The following is a 14,446-nucleotide window of genomic DNA, read 5'->3' as shown; positions in this document are numbered from 1 at the left end:
AAAAATAAAAAAGCCATTTTAAATAAAAACCATTTTTGCTTGGCAAATATTTCTCTCTCTTTTTTCTTTATGTTTTAATAATGAAATGAATTTGTTGATGCTAAGTAAAACAGAATAAAAGATATAAATCATGAAAAACATCACAAACAACAGAATTAATTGCAGTGCTGTTAAATGAAAAAGGAAAAAAAAAAGAAAACGAAAGCCAAAATTGACTTTGGATAGTGAAAAAGCTGTTCAAAACAGTGAGAAAATTATACGCTTTTAATCGTCACAAAAGCAGATCTATTCAATCACAACTTATAAAAAACAACAACTTCAAGAGAAAATAACAATAATAAAAAAAAAGCAACTCTTAAATCATAATTAAAAACATGTGCATTGACTAACACTTATTTGTGGAGCAAAGCACATCAACAATGAATCAGATTTTCATCATTAGTTATAAATAAAAATTGCAGAAAAATTGAGAGATAAGCAACAATTATTCACGATGTGATTCAATAGCAACAGCCTTTTAAATATAATTGTAACACATACACACAAATAACAGTATTCCATTTGTTGTAATAACAAACATAAGCATTCAATAATTATTGAAAGAATTCAGAACCACTTTAAGAGGAAATGATCACATGAATAATAACTCACTAAAAAATTCATCATTACTTATAACATTAATCTCAACACTTCATCATCTCGATGATATTTTGTCTCTTTTGCAATGAAGAGAAAAGAAATATAAAGAGGTTCATTCAGAGAGACAGAATGTGTGATTAACCATTCACATTGCTTACACGAACAAATTTCAGTGAAAGAAGCATCATTTAAATAAAGAGACCAAAAAGATGCTATTAAAAAAAAAGCTAACAGAAATTGAATGGGAATAAATATTGCGAACATCTATTTGAATTTCAAATAATTAATCTGTTTCTCTGATTTCACTTGTTTCTTGACAGCAGATTACCTGCAAGGAAAAGAAGAGGAAGAGGAAGAGGAAGAGGAAGAGGAAGAGGAAGAGGAAGAGGAAGAGGAAGAGGAAGAGGAAGAGGAAGAGGAAGAGGAAGAGGAAGAGGAAGAGGAAGAGGAAGAGGAAGAGGAAGAGGAAGAGGAAGAGGAAGAGGAAGAGGAAGAGGAAAAGGAAGAGGAAGAGGAAGAGGAAAAGGAAGAGGAAGAGGAAGAGGAAGAAGATTGCGAAATTGTCTTTCCAGAAAGCATCAGAGAAGGTTCTGAAGACCTGTCAGAAAACTCGACTGAGCTGTTTTTCTGCAGAGAAGAGACAGAATATGCATTGCGGGCTGCGACAGGAGAAGATTTGGTATGCGATTTATTTGAGCGCTTCGAAGAAAACACAGAAAACGAAGTGGATCGTTGTGAGTGAGCAGCACTCGGCTTGTAAGAGGCAGAAACAAATGAAGCAGCAGCAGCAGCAGCGTCAGAAGAAGAAGAAATGACAGAGGAATATTTGTCAAAGTCATTCAAAGAAGAAAGTTTGCTTCTGAATGAAGGAGCAGCAGTGCTGTGTTGAGAAAGCTTGTAGCGAGCCTTGAAAAGTCTTTGAGAACGAATGGGGTTTGTGAGTGTGATGGTGGGTATCTCAAACTGCTGATTTGCTGAAGAAGTAGTTGCAGATGCAGTGGAAGAAGAAGAAGAAGAAGAAGAAGAAGATGATGATGATGACGAGGAGAAAGACGATGACGAGGAAGAAGAAGAGGAAACATGAGCAGAAGAAACTTCAGAATGACTCCTTTCAGAGTAACTTCGCTCAGTTTCTTGTTGGTTGCACAAGGAAGGTGACAGAACAGGCGACAAAACAGATGAGTGTGCAATCAAAGTTGACTCAGTGGCAGGAATTTCGAGTGTTTGAGAAACAAGCGAAGGAAGAGGAGGAAGGCAGTTCCGACGAGGAAGAGGCGAACGAGATGAGGATGGTTCCAAACAAGAAGGGGAATATGAGGGCATTGGCGATGGAGACGATGAAGTCATAGGAGAGGGCAAAGGGGAAGGAGGTGGTGATGGTGATTGCAAAGAAGGTGGGGTGAACTCTGGTGCTGGCAAGGATGATTGGGAAGATGCAGATGAATGCACTGACGCCATACCATCTTTCTTGTTATTGGATGCTATTTCTTTTTTTACAACACTTTCATCTTTTTCATTAGTGTTTTGATCCTCAACTTCTGTTGATCCTTTTCCTGTTTCTTTTTCTGATTCATTTATTTGTCTTTCATTTGATCTAACAATTGGGTGTTCTTTTCTCTTTTCTCTACTTGAAACACTTTGAATTTGACGTGAAGAAAATGAATGAGTAATAACAGGAACAGTTGAAAAGGCAGAAAGAGCTCTCTGCTCGCAGACTGGAATATCAGGTGGAGATCTTGCGAAAGAAGACATTGAGGAGGAGGAGGAAGAAGAAGAGGAAGAAGAAAATGATGAAGAAACATCTAACAGCTTTTTTGCAGGGGTATTACATTCATTTTGTTCACATTGATTATCAGACTGTTGGAGGAGTGTCGAAGTTGTGAGCATCGGAGGAAGCCGTGAAAGCAGCTGGCGCGGCGGCAGTTGTGTGGATGGCTGATAAGCAGACGAGGACGGTGCAGGTAGAAGATAGGACGAGGTATGAGTGATTGGCACTTTCTCCAGAGGAGGATAATTTAATAATGTGTCGATAGAAGAAGAACTGTTATGCTTGATTGCTTGAGGAGGCAGACGTTGACGATCTGTCATTTGAGTATCTGTTTCGCTTTGGTCCAATGAAATTGTTTTTGGCACTGCCAAAACGTACGATTTTTCTTTGGAAGATATTTGTAAATTTTCTATTGTTCTTTCATTACATTTATCAACTGGTGATTCAGTTTTTTCAGGCGTAATACAGCTTTGTACTTCAGTAGTTTGCATGTCGTTTTGTTTTTCATAAAGTTCCGTTGCATTGTTTTTGAGAGGAGTAATAGTCAAATTAGAAGATTGTTTCGTAGAGTTTTGATTTGAATGAGAAGAAGAATTCTTTGATGAAGCAATCCTTGTGTGATTGTCAATTTTTCTTTGAGAAGAAGAATTGAAACTTGAGTTTTCAGAAAATTTTCCACCATCTATTTTCTTTGCGTTTTCACTATCTGGAGGCGATTGCTTGCGAATTCGTTCAGTCTGAGAATTATTATGTCGAACCAATAAAGAAAAATCATCATCTTTAACTCTTACCGATTGAATTGACGGCGTATACTGCTTGCGAATATGTAAAGAAATACCTGGAACAGAATGTTTATATTTAGGAGGTACGTAACACTCATCATAAGATGAGAAACCAACAATCGCAGATTTTAAAGTACAATTTATTTCTTCTTGATTAAAGCGAAAAGATGGCAATTCAGCTTGATGATGTTGAATAATTGAATCCGCATTAAAATATGATTCTTTTGCTGAAGGAGGGAGAGAACGCGAAGTTATCGGGAGCGGACGATTTCGATCAATTGAGTATTTCTCAGGAAAAACAAGTGACCCTTTGTAATCATTTGCAGTATCGTTTGAAATTCTTTCTGTTGTTTGTGAATCTTCTTTTGATACAGTGTTTTGATCAACACATAAAAATGGAGAAGTCGTTTTTATATAAACAGGATTTTCATCACTTTTATTTTTATTTTGAACTATTAATTGATGTGATTGCTGCATTAACGCATTTTATATATGACTTCAATAAATAAATTGGAAAAAAATCGTTTCTTCAAAATATTTATCAAAAAAATCAACGATCTAAATCATAAAAAACTTTTTTTCAAGATGACATGTGGGGCAGAATATTCGCTTTGATGAAAATATCAATAATTTGTTTTAAACTTTAACTGCAATCGTTAAATTATTTTTCTGACATTCTCATTCAAAATATAATAAAGAAATATTCAAAAACCGAGGAAAATCTTTGAAAGTTCCATGTGGAACAAATTTCATAATGCAAAAAATATTGTCCCATGTTCGAAAGAATCCATTGACGTAAATATTTTTAATGCGTTGCAAATGCCATTCTGATTTATACGACAAATCTCACCTTCTTTACAGTTTTATCAAATTATTTCTGTTGAATATTGATTAAAGACAGCTCTTCTTGAATAATTTCCCTGAAACTGGAGTGAACGATTAGAAAATTTTATTATTCATGAAGATATTTTTGTTCTCAATTGTTCAATACAATGCCATTCAAAAATATCGGACATCACTTCTTTTTTCCAATTTCATTTCGGTTTACTTATGCATTCAATGCAGATTTTGAATATTGATAACTCATTTGAAAGATAATGATAAAACTCATAGAAAAGTTTAAGAATATTCAAAAGAGTTGATAATGACATGAAAGAAATGAGAAAGTAAGTTAAAGCAAAAAATTCACATTTTGCATGAAAGAATATTCAAGATCGATAAGAATGAAATACGCCATAACACGAAGTGTTAAAAACACAAATCCAACGTTTTTGTTGATTTTGTATTTCTTACTGATATGTAAAATCGTGACAATATTTTTGTAATCCAATACATTAACTTTGATAGCATAGTTTTCAAAATGCTATCTGTAAAATTTCTCTTCTCTAATGCAACGATCCATATCCCTCTCTGAACTTAGAACATAACGAATTGTTGGATTCTATCCTTCTTTTTCTGGGCAATGCATTCAGCAATCCACACAATGTTTCTTATTTCCTGTTCTTTCAGTCTGAAGTATGCATAAAAGGCTCCATATTGCATCTGTCTCTGCACCGCCAATCTGTTCAGCTTCATCTCATGTTCAATGAATTCATCTTCCAGCGTTCTGCTTGGATTCTCCTGCAGATTTTGCAACATTCCGCGATATTCATCGACATGGTCAACAGCTGCTGCAACGGCTTCCATATCATCAGCAGCTTGAAGACGCTGAGTTCCCTCGGGCCACAATTCTCCAAGTGAAGGATACAATCTTTTTCGTTCGTCCTTGTTGAGTGTTGTACCCCAGGAATTTACAGTGATGTTGATTGAACGACGATCCGCCTCGAATCGAAGAAGTTCTCCCATAACTTCAAATGTATCATCACCCAAAGTCTTGCTGTATTTGTAGAAGTCCGTAAGGTATTCCTTGTACAACAAGTTACGAATAACTTCGATGTGCACTTCATCGAAATCCTCGACAGTTAAACACGAAATGAAGTACTTTGAAAGTGGAGTGTTTATGAGTGCTAAATTATACAGCTCTTCGGTTGATTGAGCAACGCAAAGCGCAGTCAATCCTTCAAAAACGCCAAGAGGATGACACTTTGCCAATGCTGTTTGAGGATCACCATCTCTTGTTGTTTCTCCAAGAATAAGAATGATGTTATCAATCATATATCCATATCTTTTATTAAATCAATTGCAATAAAATTAATTCAATTGAACAACAAAAAATTATTTAACAAGTAATCATACGTAATGTAGTCCATGAATTTTGTCAGGGGTTCATAAGCATTTGAGCGAATGTAATGAAACTCTTCCACCATTTTTGCAGTGCAAGCATCCGCAACTGACTGTGCTGTAAGAGGTGAAGGAACATCTTGGAACACAGTTCCGTAATCACTGTTCAATAAATGGACCTTCATATCGTCCACAGTTTCGCACTGGGTTAAGTTCGCATAATCCGAGGAGTTCATTAATTGAGTGTAATACCCCCTCACAATTCCATCAAGATATCCGTGATCGGTTAAATATGAACTCATAATAAATCGAATTCGCTATTTAACAATCGGAGTTCAATTGTTGTTGAAAAACGATCAAAACCAACATTTGTTCTGAAACAATTGAAGAAATCATGGAAATTTGTTGATATGAACAAACAAATATTATTATTACAAAAAATTGAAGTATTTGAAAAACGTCAATAATTTTCCCATTACAAAATATTCATCGAGTTTCTTTTTATTTTGTTTTTTTGATTTCAAATGATGACATTTCAACCTCAGCAACGTGGTATGTAATATTTTATTAATTTATTTGAGTTAATTTGCAATATTTTCTTGAATACAGATCTCACGAAAATGGATGACGAATTAAGTTTGAATAGATATTACTCTTTATTTGTGTGATTAAAGAATTAATAAACGAAAAAAATTTTTTTAAGGAGGAGTAAAATTGCTCGACGTACCACTTTCTTTATCGCAAGAAACATTGCAGGAACATTTTTTGGATATTGGAGAAATTGAAAGAATAAACAAACAAAATAAGCAACAAACGTCTCAAGGATATATATTTTTATATTTCGTTAAAGAAGAATCTGCAGCTGCGCTTTTACAACATTCATCCGTGGTATTTATTTGCTTATTTTTTTGAAATCAATATATAATTTTTTAAATTAAATAATTAAAGCTAATTGAAAATTTCGAATATAGAATTCAACCTGCTTTCAGGAATAAGACCATTGCAATTAGAGGAGATCTCAATCAAGACTTTTGTTGCCAATTAATGATGCTTTGCGAGTATGTTTTTGCGAATGCTAAATTTTTTATTAAAATATTATTCAATTTTTATTATTCAATTTCTTTTGGAGGCAATTTTTTGGAAAAATAACGGGCGCGTCTTTGTCAACAGAATTTCATACATGCTTTTTTCAATTTGAAAAACGATCTGAAGCAATCAAAGCACATGACTATCTTCCATCTCTTCCATCTGTGAGTATTCCGATTACTGCTCACTGGGCAAATGTTAATATTGGTAAAAACACACTTTCATTCGTAATTGGAAGGCATTATCCCATGGCTCTGAAAAGCGAAGTCATCAAGCAGTGCGTGTGGGACAAGCTTAAGCACATAAGTGCCGTGCCAACGTCAGTTGTTGAACAAAGGCTACCACCAGAGACGTTTTTTCTGAAGCAGGACGATGTGTTTGTGCCATCAGAGAACGGGAAGGTGCAAGACTACGGGTACGTGATGTTTCCCGAGAGCAGCGACTCGTCAGACGCCTCGCTGTGCGTGGAGAGGGCGCTGAAGGAGTACCCGTACGGATTCAATGCCGAGCGCATGACATTCTACTTCTGCTGGAACATCCGCGTCGACACAGACATCCGCCTGCCGCAGCTGCGCAACGTGACGTCTTCTGTTTTCCGCACACGCCCGCGAAAGACCCCAACATATTTTCTATCACAAGCCGGCGGTTTTTCCGGCATTTCGTTTCCGGCACTTGCAAATCCGGCGAATCACACAAATTCTGGGTCTGATCCTGCGTCTTATGTTTCGTATCACCAAAGTGGCATGATCAGCCCTATGCAGCCACGCCCAGAGTATTCGATGCCTCTCGCTGCTGTTGAGGGATATTCGAACACCACACCGCCTTTTATGCCTCATCAGCACTATCAACAGATGCCTTCCACTCATTCTGCTGCTGCAACACATACACATGCACATCCACCTCAGCCTTATTCTTATCAGTCTTCTTCTCCTTCTCCTTCTTCCTCCTCATCTCCTTCCTCTTCCTCACCTTCTTCTTCTTCTTCTTCTTCTCCTTCCTCTTCCTCTTCTTCCTCAACCTCTTTCTCCTTCGTCCCTCTTTCTCTTCAGCTTCCCCCTCGTGTCTCTCTTTCTGGTCTGTCTGCAAAAACCCCTTCTTTCAATCCCTCTCAGAAGACAAGCAGCAGCCTCATCACAACCAACACCTCTTCCATCGCCTCTTCAAAAACTGCTTCTTCTCTTTCCTCTTCAAAGAACCATTCAATTGATAGTAGCTCTGCTTCTTTTTTGACTTCTGCCTCTTCTTCTTCTTCTTCTTCTTCTTCTTCTTCTTCCCCTTCCTCTTCCACTCTTCGTCCCTCTCTTTCCTTATCTTCTTGTGCAACCACACTCAGCTCTCTCTCCAATCCCTCCAACTTCTCTTCTTCTGCTGCGTCTTCTTCCTTTTACCCTTCACTTCACTCAACCTCTGCCACTTCTTCCATGTTTGCTTCATCAAACTTTTCTGAACACACAAACAAGTCTTCAGCCATCTCTTCTTCCATTGACTCTTTTTTTTCCTCTGCTTCTACAAGCTCTTCTTCTTCTTCTTCTTCTTCTTCTGCTTCTGCTATTTCTTCTGATGTTTCTCTCATTCCATCAGCCACTAATCTTTCTATTGCTCATTCAATCTCTTCCCCTTCTTCCTCTTCTTCTTCTTCTTCTTCTTCTTACCCATCCTCTTTGTCTTCCCACTCTGATTTCTCTCTTCTCTCCTCTCTCATCCAACCTCCTTCCAATCAAGACACCCTCCCTCTCTCTTCTTCTTCAAACACCTCCCCTTCTTTTGCTTCATATCATCAGCACACTCCAAACCTTCCTATTTCTCAAGTTGCATTCACTTCTCCTTCTCTGCCTCTTTTCCCTTCTTCTCCTGTTGCTCTACCTGGAAATAGAAGCTCAAGCACAATCATATCTTCTTCTATTCCTTCTCTTCCTCCTCCTCATTCTCCTTCTTCAAATTCTCCTTCTTCTTCTTCTTCGAATGCTTCATTTCATTCTTCTTCCTCTTCCTCCTCTTCTTTTCTTCCTCCTCTCCATCATTCATATCCAACAACAACAGCAACATCTTCTTCTTCTTCTTCTTCTTCTCTTCCTCAAGTGAATGAAACCAATCTTGTCAATCAATCTTTGCCTTTGGCTTCTCTTTCCCCTCCTTCTTTGCTGTCTTCGTCTTCCACATCACCCACAATCACACTTTCACCTCCTCCTCGTCTTCCTCCTTCACATCATCATCATCCTTCTTCTTCTGTTTCTTCTGTTTCTTCTGCATCTTCTTCTTTTTCCTCCTCATCATCCTTTTCCTCCTCATCATCTTCCTCGCCTTCCTCCTTCTCTTCCTCTTCCTCTTCTTCCTCTTCTCCCTCTTCTCTTCCTCCTTCTTCTTCATTCACCTTTTCACATCCATCCGCTCCTCTTCCAATGCAATTCTCTTCTCCTCCACGTCAAATTCAGACAAACACCTCTTCTTCTTCTTCTTCTTCTTCAAACATTTCAGACAAACTTTCTTATCTTCCTCTTTCTCTGTCTTCTGCTGCAAAAGGCGCAGAAACACAATCAGATCAACTTCATCTGCCTCAGACAGAAAAGAAGAATGACTTAACAAATTCAAAGGCAACACTTTCTTCTTCTTCTTCTTCTTCTTCTTCTTCTTCTTCTTCTACTTCTACTACTACTACTACTACTTCATCATCATCATCATCATCAACGTCTTCTTCTTCCTCTTCCTTCTCCCCTTCTTCATCTTCATCTTCTACATCATCATCTGTTCTTTCTTCATCATTGTCTCAAATTGCCCCTCAAGCCACACAAATAGCTACTCTTAATGAACTTTCTGCAGATGCATCATCTTCAGTACAGGAGAGAAAGAGAACTAACATTGCAGATTCGGACGAAACCAATCAACATCGAATGGTGCAAGAAGATTCATCAACAACAAAATGCGATAAACAAAAAGAGAATTTAAAGATAAACTTAGACAATGACATTGAAAAAGAAGAATTTAAATCTCAAAATTCAGAGCAAAAAAACAACTTCAACACATCTTCTTCTTTATCCTCTTCATCTCCATCTTCCATCTCCTCTTCCTCTTCTATTCATTCCATTGACCCATCTCTCCAGCTGACTGGGCTGAAACCCCGCAGAAACGCTCTTATGGACTCTGAAAGCTCACAATATGAGTCTGGTTCTTTGCTCCTGTCTCAGTCATCACTCGAGAATGGACTGAAGCAGATGTCAATGTCTGTGAAAAGCACATCCACACTCAGCTCTGCCCCTTCTGCCGTGTCTTTTCAATCTTCTCAGTCTGATTTGATAGCTCCAGGCTCCTCAGACAGTGAAATCTGCACCCCTTCCAATGAACAACTAACACACTTGTCTGTTCCTCTGTCTTCTGATCTTCTCTTCTTCCCCTTTCGCATCCCTCCAACTGCTGAGCTGTATGCAGATTCCCCTCAATTCTTCTCAGAACCGTTGGTGGCGCTGAAGAGAGAGGACTTCTTTGACATTCTGCGATATGCAGTGGCACTTGGCTCGCTGGATGCGGATAGGAGGAGAATGGATGAAGAGGAGAAGGAGAAGGAGAAGGAGAAGGAGAAGGAGAAGGAGAAGGAGAAGGAGAAGAAGAAGGAGAAGAAAGAGATGGAAGGGAATGAAGGAGAAAACGAAAGAAGAGTAAATGAATCAAATGACGGAAATGACAAAAGCGAAGAAAGTGGAAGAAACAAAGAAACCTCAATGACTAATACTTCTGAACAAACAGCTTGTCACGTAACAGACGCACAAGAAACCAGCAGCAGCGTTAAGCCAAGCGATAATAATTCTCTTCTTTTGTCTGAGAATGCCTCTTTTCCTGAGTGTGATGATGAGTCGTCTGTGGATGTGCTGCTGCCATATGAGCCACTGAAAAGCTCTGCTCTTCTGTGTGCCATTCCATTTGTGTCTGCAGAGGAGCTGAAGCGACCTGTGCATATTCAGCAGGAGGTGATGAAGAAGAGAATGAGGGAGAAAACAAGTGAAAGCAATGGAAGCAATGGAAGTGAAGGAAGCAGCAATGGCAGCAGAAGTGGCAGAAGTGAGAGAAGCAGCGAAATGAGAAAGAAGATTTCAATGGCGTCTTCTATGTCGATTGCCCAGATGCAGCGACGGAACAGAGCGAAGACAGAGCTGCTGTATTCAGACGATGATAGCAACCACAGCAAGCACAGTGAAAGAGAAAGTGAAAGTGCATTGGATGACAGTCTCAATGAATATGACAGAATAAGCGGGGTTTCGCTTCATTTGTTCAAATCTGGCTTTTCTCGGCTGGAGTCAATTAGAGAAAGCAATAGCGACAGTGCAGCATCGTCTCATTCTGGTTTGAAATCAGAAGTTGAGAAGGAAAAACAAGGGGAGAAAACAGAAGAGAGAAAAGAGGAAGAAAAAAATGAAAATTTAGCAAGAAGCAAACCTACCGAAGAAGACAAAGATTCCGGCGTTTCTTTGAGCTATTCTTCCGACAAGTCCTTTTGCTCCTCTCTTTCAAAGACAAACAACCCTGCCCTTTTCACCAGGAAGGACGAGATGGGCACAAAGGAAGAAGTGGAAGCGAAAAGTGCTGCTTCTCTTTCACACACGCTTCCCTCAGAAAGTTTTCATGTTCATTCTGCCGATCGCTTTAACGACACAGCAAATCAAAAGTCAGATATAAAAATGAATGTAAATATGAGCAATGAAACTTTTTTGTTCTTTCCTCCTCCACCTTCCAATTCCAAAACCAAATCTAAATCTGATTCCAGTTCCAGTTCTTCTTCTATTTCATCATCATCATCTTTGTCATTTTCTTCTTCTTCTTCATTAGCATCTCCATCACAAGATCTCCAATCAATTTCCGATAAACAAGATTCTGCAAGTAATTTTCCAAAGGAAGAACGAGAAAACAAGGTCATTTCAGACAATGAGGTTGCTACACAATCAACATCTGATTTCTGTCCTGCTTTGCATTTGACGAATTCAACGTTGGATTCTCTTATTCCACACTTACCTTTCAATTCTCTCTCTTCTTCCACTCTACTGGCTCAGTCATCTGACAAATTGAACTATCAATTTCTATCAAAAGAATCTTCTTCTTCTTCTTCTCCTTCTCCATCTTCTTCCTCTTTTGCCATTTCCTCATCAATTGTGGATGGGCTGGCAGACACATCTTCCTGTTCCATTCAGCTGCATCATCCGTCTCCCGCACAGCAACAGCACAAAGTAACCATGTTGAATGCATCATCATCAGTATCGTTAACATCTGCTCCTTCGCCTGCGACTTCATTTGATGGATTAGAAGGAGTGGAAGGTTCAATGAAAATGGACTGCTTACTGGCTGACACACCATCTGAGTCAGAGTCTGTGTCTTCTTCTGCTTTTTCTCGCGCTTCCCACTCTTCTCGCTCATTGATGGACAATTGGACAGATTCACAGCAGATTCACAGCGAAGTGGCAGAAAGTGGAAGCGATGGGCAATTTCCCTCTGATAAGAGTTGGTGGTGAGAGATTTTGATGTACTGGCTTTATTTTATTTCAGGTTTTTTTTTTTTTTTTTTTTCCTGTTATTAATGAAAGTCATGATTATAATTGAAATTTGTTTCGTTATTTTGTGGTTCGATGAGTTAAATGTGAGTGGATGAATAAGTAATCACGAAGCATACAATTTATAAACGTTTTTAAAAACGAAGAGAAAAGCTTTATTTGCTTTACACGTTTTTTGCAAAAAATTCGGTTTCCTTTTACCAATTCTGTGTATTTATTTTTCAGTTTGTTGAGAAATAACTTATAAGTCAATTTTTATTTTTTAATTTTATCCGTTATCAGCTTTAATTTCTATTCATATTTAAATTTTGAATTTCTTTTTATTTTCATTTGAGTGCTTTTCGTTTTATTGGGTAGTTTCTTTTTTTGTTTTCTTAGTGCAATCAAAAAAATAAATACATTTGCGGTTAGATCCATTTTATCAGTATCATATTATAAACGATTTGAAACAAGTATTACTGCATTAAAAAATGAATATAACATTTTCGAATTGGTTAATGCACAATATACGATCGTGAATAATATTGACATATGTTGAAGCGATGATGATAACATGTCGTGCACATATGTTTTTTTCTTTCAACTTTTTGCGGAAATAGGGTGGTTTTTTTATCCGGACTTTTTTTTTTAACCGGACAAAAATTTAAAATTAAAATATCTCAACAAATATTCAATATTAATTTACAGAAATTTGCATAGTTGTATATTAACATTCATGACATCTATTCATATACAAAATTTTAATAGCAGTGTTGTATATTTTTAGAAATAAATTATTTTTATTTTTGAAAATCCGACTTTTGATGAAATTTTCTATTTTAATGAAATGATTCAATTCATCTTTTAATCACACATCTTATTTTTTCAATGTAATAAGCAATTCTGGTTATTTTTTTTCCCCAGCAATTTGCTCGTTTTGACGGAATGGAAATCCATCATTTTCAAAAAATCTCACTCAATGGGACAACTTAAAAAATATTTTTCATTAAATGCAGAAACATCTAACTAAAACCAACACTTGCATTATTTAATGTAATAGTTATTTAAAATTACTGGGCATAATAGTACAATATGGCATTTTGCAACTTTCACAAAAAACACTATATTCTGATTATATATGCTGTTTTAAGCATGTGCTGTATGATAAAAGTTTGCGGAAATGTGTATTTGACAAAAAATAAAAAAAAATCATTTCGATTTTTTCGTAATTCGAATTTCAACTAAAGAATGCATTCCGAAGTAATTTTCACCTTCTCCATCTCCTTGATAAACATCTCAATCATAAAAACATATTTTTTTATCTTTGGCAACATCGGATCTCAGTTTTATGTATTCTTTTCCAATTTTTGATTTTTTAATTATATCCCATTAATGGTTTGAAATAAAGAATTTTCTAATTATTTCAATTTCATGAGAAAACATTTACGCACAAAATCATTAGCATAAAAAACAATGATATAATATTTGTCAACATACCATGTTGTTTTTTTTACGATTTCAGTGAATACCATTAAACATCATAATGCTAATTACTGCCTTGTTGTTATTAATAATAATTTAAAAGAGATATCATAAATGTAATTTGCTTTGAAAATAGTTTATTTTTAATGTTCATTTATTTTGAAATATGGTTAAAATTTATTTTTTTGAAGCTTCACGGAATAATTTTTATTATAACTTTGTAATAAATATATACAACTATCATATTAAATAATGCAAGTGTTGGTTTTAGTTAGATGTTTCTGCATTTAATGAAAAACATTTTTTAAGTTGTCCCATTGAGTGAGATTTTTTGAAAATGATGGATTTCCATTCCGTCAAAACGAGCAAATTGCTGGGGAAAAAAAATAACCAGAATTGCTTATTACATTGAAAAAATAAGATGTGTGATTAAAAGATGAATTGAATCATTTCATTAAAATAGAAAATTTCATCAAAAGTCGGATTTTCAAAAATAAAAATAATTTATTTCTAAAAATATACAACACTGCTATTAAAATTTTGTATATGAATAGATGTCATGAATGTTAATATACAACTATGCAAATTTCTGTAAATTAATATTGAATATTTGTTGAGATATTTTAATTTTAAATTTTTGTCCGGTTAAAAAAAAAGTCCGGATAGAAAAATTAACCTATAGAAAAAAATTATAAAGTTTTGAAATCATAAATATTTAGATAAAAATTTTTATAATTTTTCTATATAATTTTCAAAAAAATTTTGCTATAGTAATTGATATGAAAACAAATATATCTTAATAAATATGATTCAAGCTTTGCAACTGTTTTTTTTTTTTTTTTTTTTTTTTTTTTTTTTTTTTTTTTTTTTTTTTGTTCGGGTTCATATTCAGAATGCTCCGATCCATCGCAAACTTCCGTTGAATCCTCAGAAATTTCTTCATTTTGTTCAGCAAAAAC

The 14,446-nt window shown here is 36.0% G+C and overlaps 3 protein-coding genes across 3 annotated transcripts; 1 reads left to right on the top strand and 2 right to left on the bottom strand.

Annotated features, from left to right (window-relative positions):
• Positions 1 to 41: 41 nt before the first annotated feature.
• Positions 42 to 3,722, bottom strand: MONOS_14813 (uncharacterized protein). Its single transcript, XM_067867646.1, has one exon. The coding sequence runs from the start codon at positions 3,664 to 3,666 to the stop codon at positions 964 to 966; it is 2,703 nt and encodes a 900-aa protein (XP_067721568.1). The 5' UTR covers positions 3,667 to 3,722; the 3' UTR covers positions 42 to 963.
• A 573-nt stretch (positions 3,723 to 4,295) lies between these two features.
• MONOS_14814 (putative V-type proton ATPase subunit D) lies at positions 4,296 to 5,767 on the bottom strand. Its single transcript, XM_067867647.1, has 2 exons — positions 5,425 to 5,767; positions 4,296 to 5,353 (listed from the first exon to the last, which is right to left on the bottom strand). The coding sequence occupies exons 1-2, from the start codon at positions 5,709 to 5,711 to the stop codon at positions 4,606 to 4,608; spliced, it is 1,035 nt and encodes a 344-aa protein (XP_067721567.1). The 5' UTR covers positions 5,712 to 5,767; the 3' UTR covers positions 4,296 to 4,605.
• Positions 5,768 to 6,029: 262 nt separating this feature from the next.
• On the top strand, positions 6,030 to 12,440 carry MONOS_14815 (uncharacterized protein; the record flags this gene model as incomplete). Its single annotated transcript, XM_067867648.1, has 4 exons — positions 6,030 to 6,045; positions 6,113 to 6,297; positions 6,358 to 6,467; positions 6,539 to 12,440. 4 exons carry the CDS (start codon positions 6,030 to 6,032, stop codon positions 11,985 to 11,987), a joined length of 5,760 nt encoding a protein of 1,919 aa, XP_067721566.1. The 3' UTR covers positions 11,988 to 12,440.
• Positions 12,441 to 14,446: the final 2,006 nt, after the last annotated feature.

This window comes from Monocercomonoides exilis (assembly GCF_001643675.1).
Source record: "Monocercomonoides exilis strain PA203 chromosome Unknown scaffold46-794033, whole genome shotgun sequence".
NCBI lineage: Eukaryota > Preaxostyla > Oxymonadida > Polymastigidae > Monocercomonoides > Monocercomonoides exilis.
The sequence above is the reverse complement of the archived record's forward strand: the minus strand, read 5'-3'. Positions and strand labels throughout refer to the sequence as shown.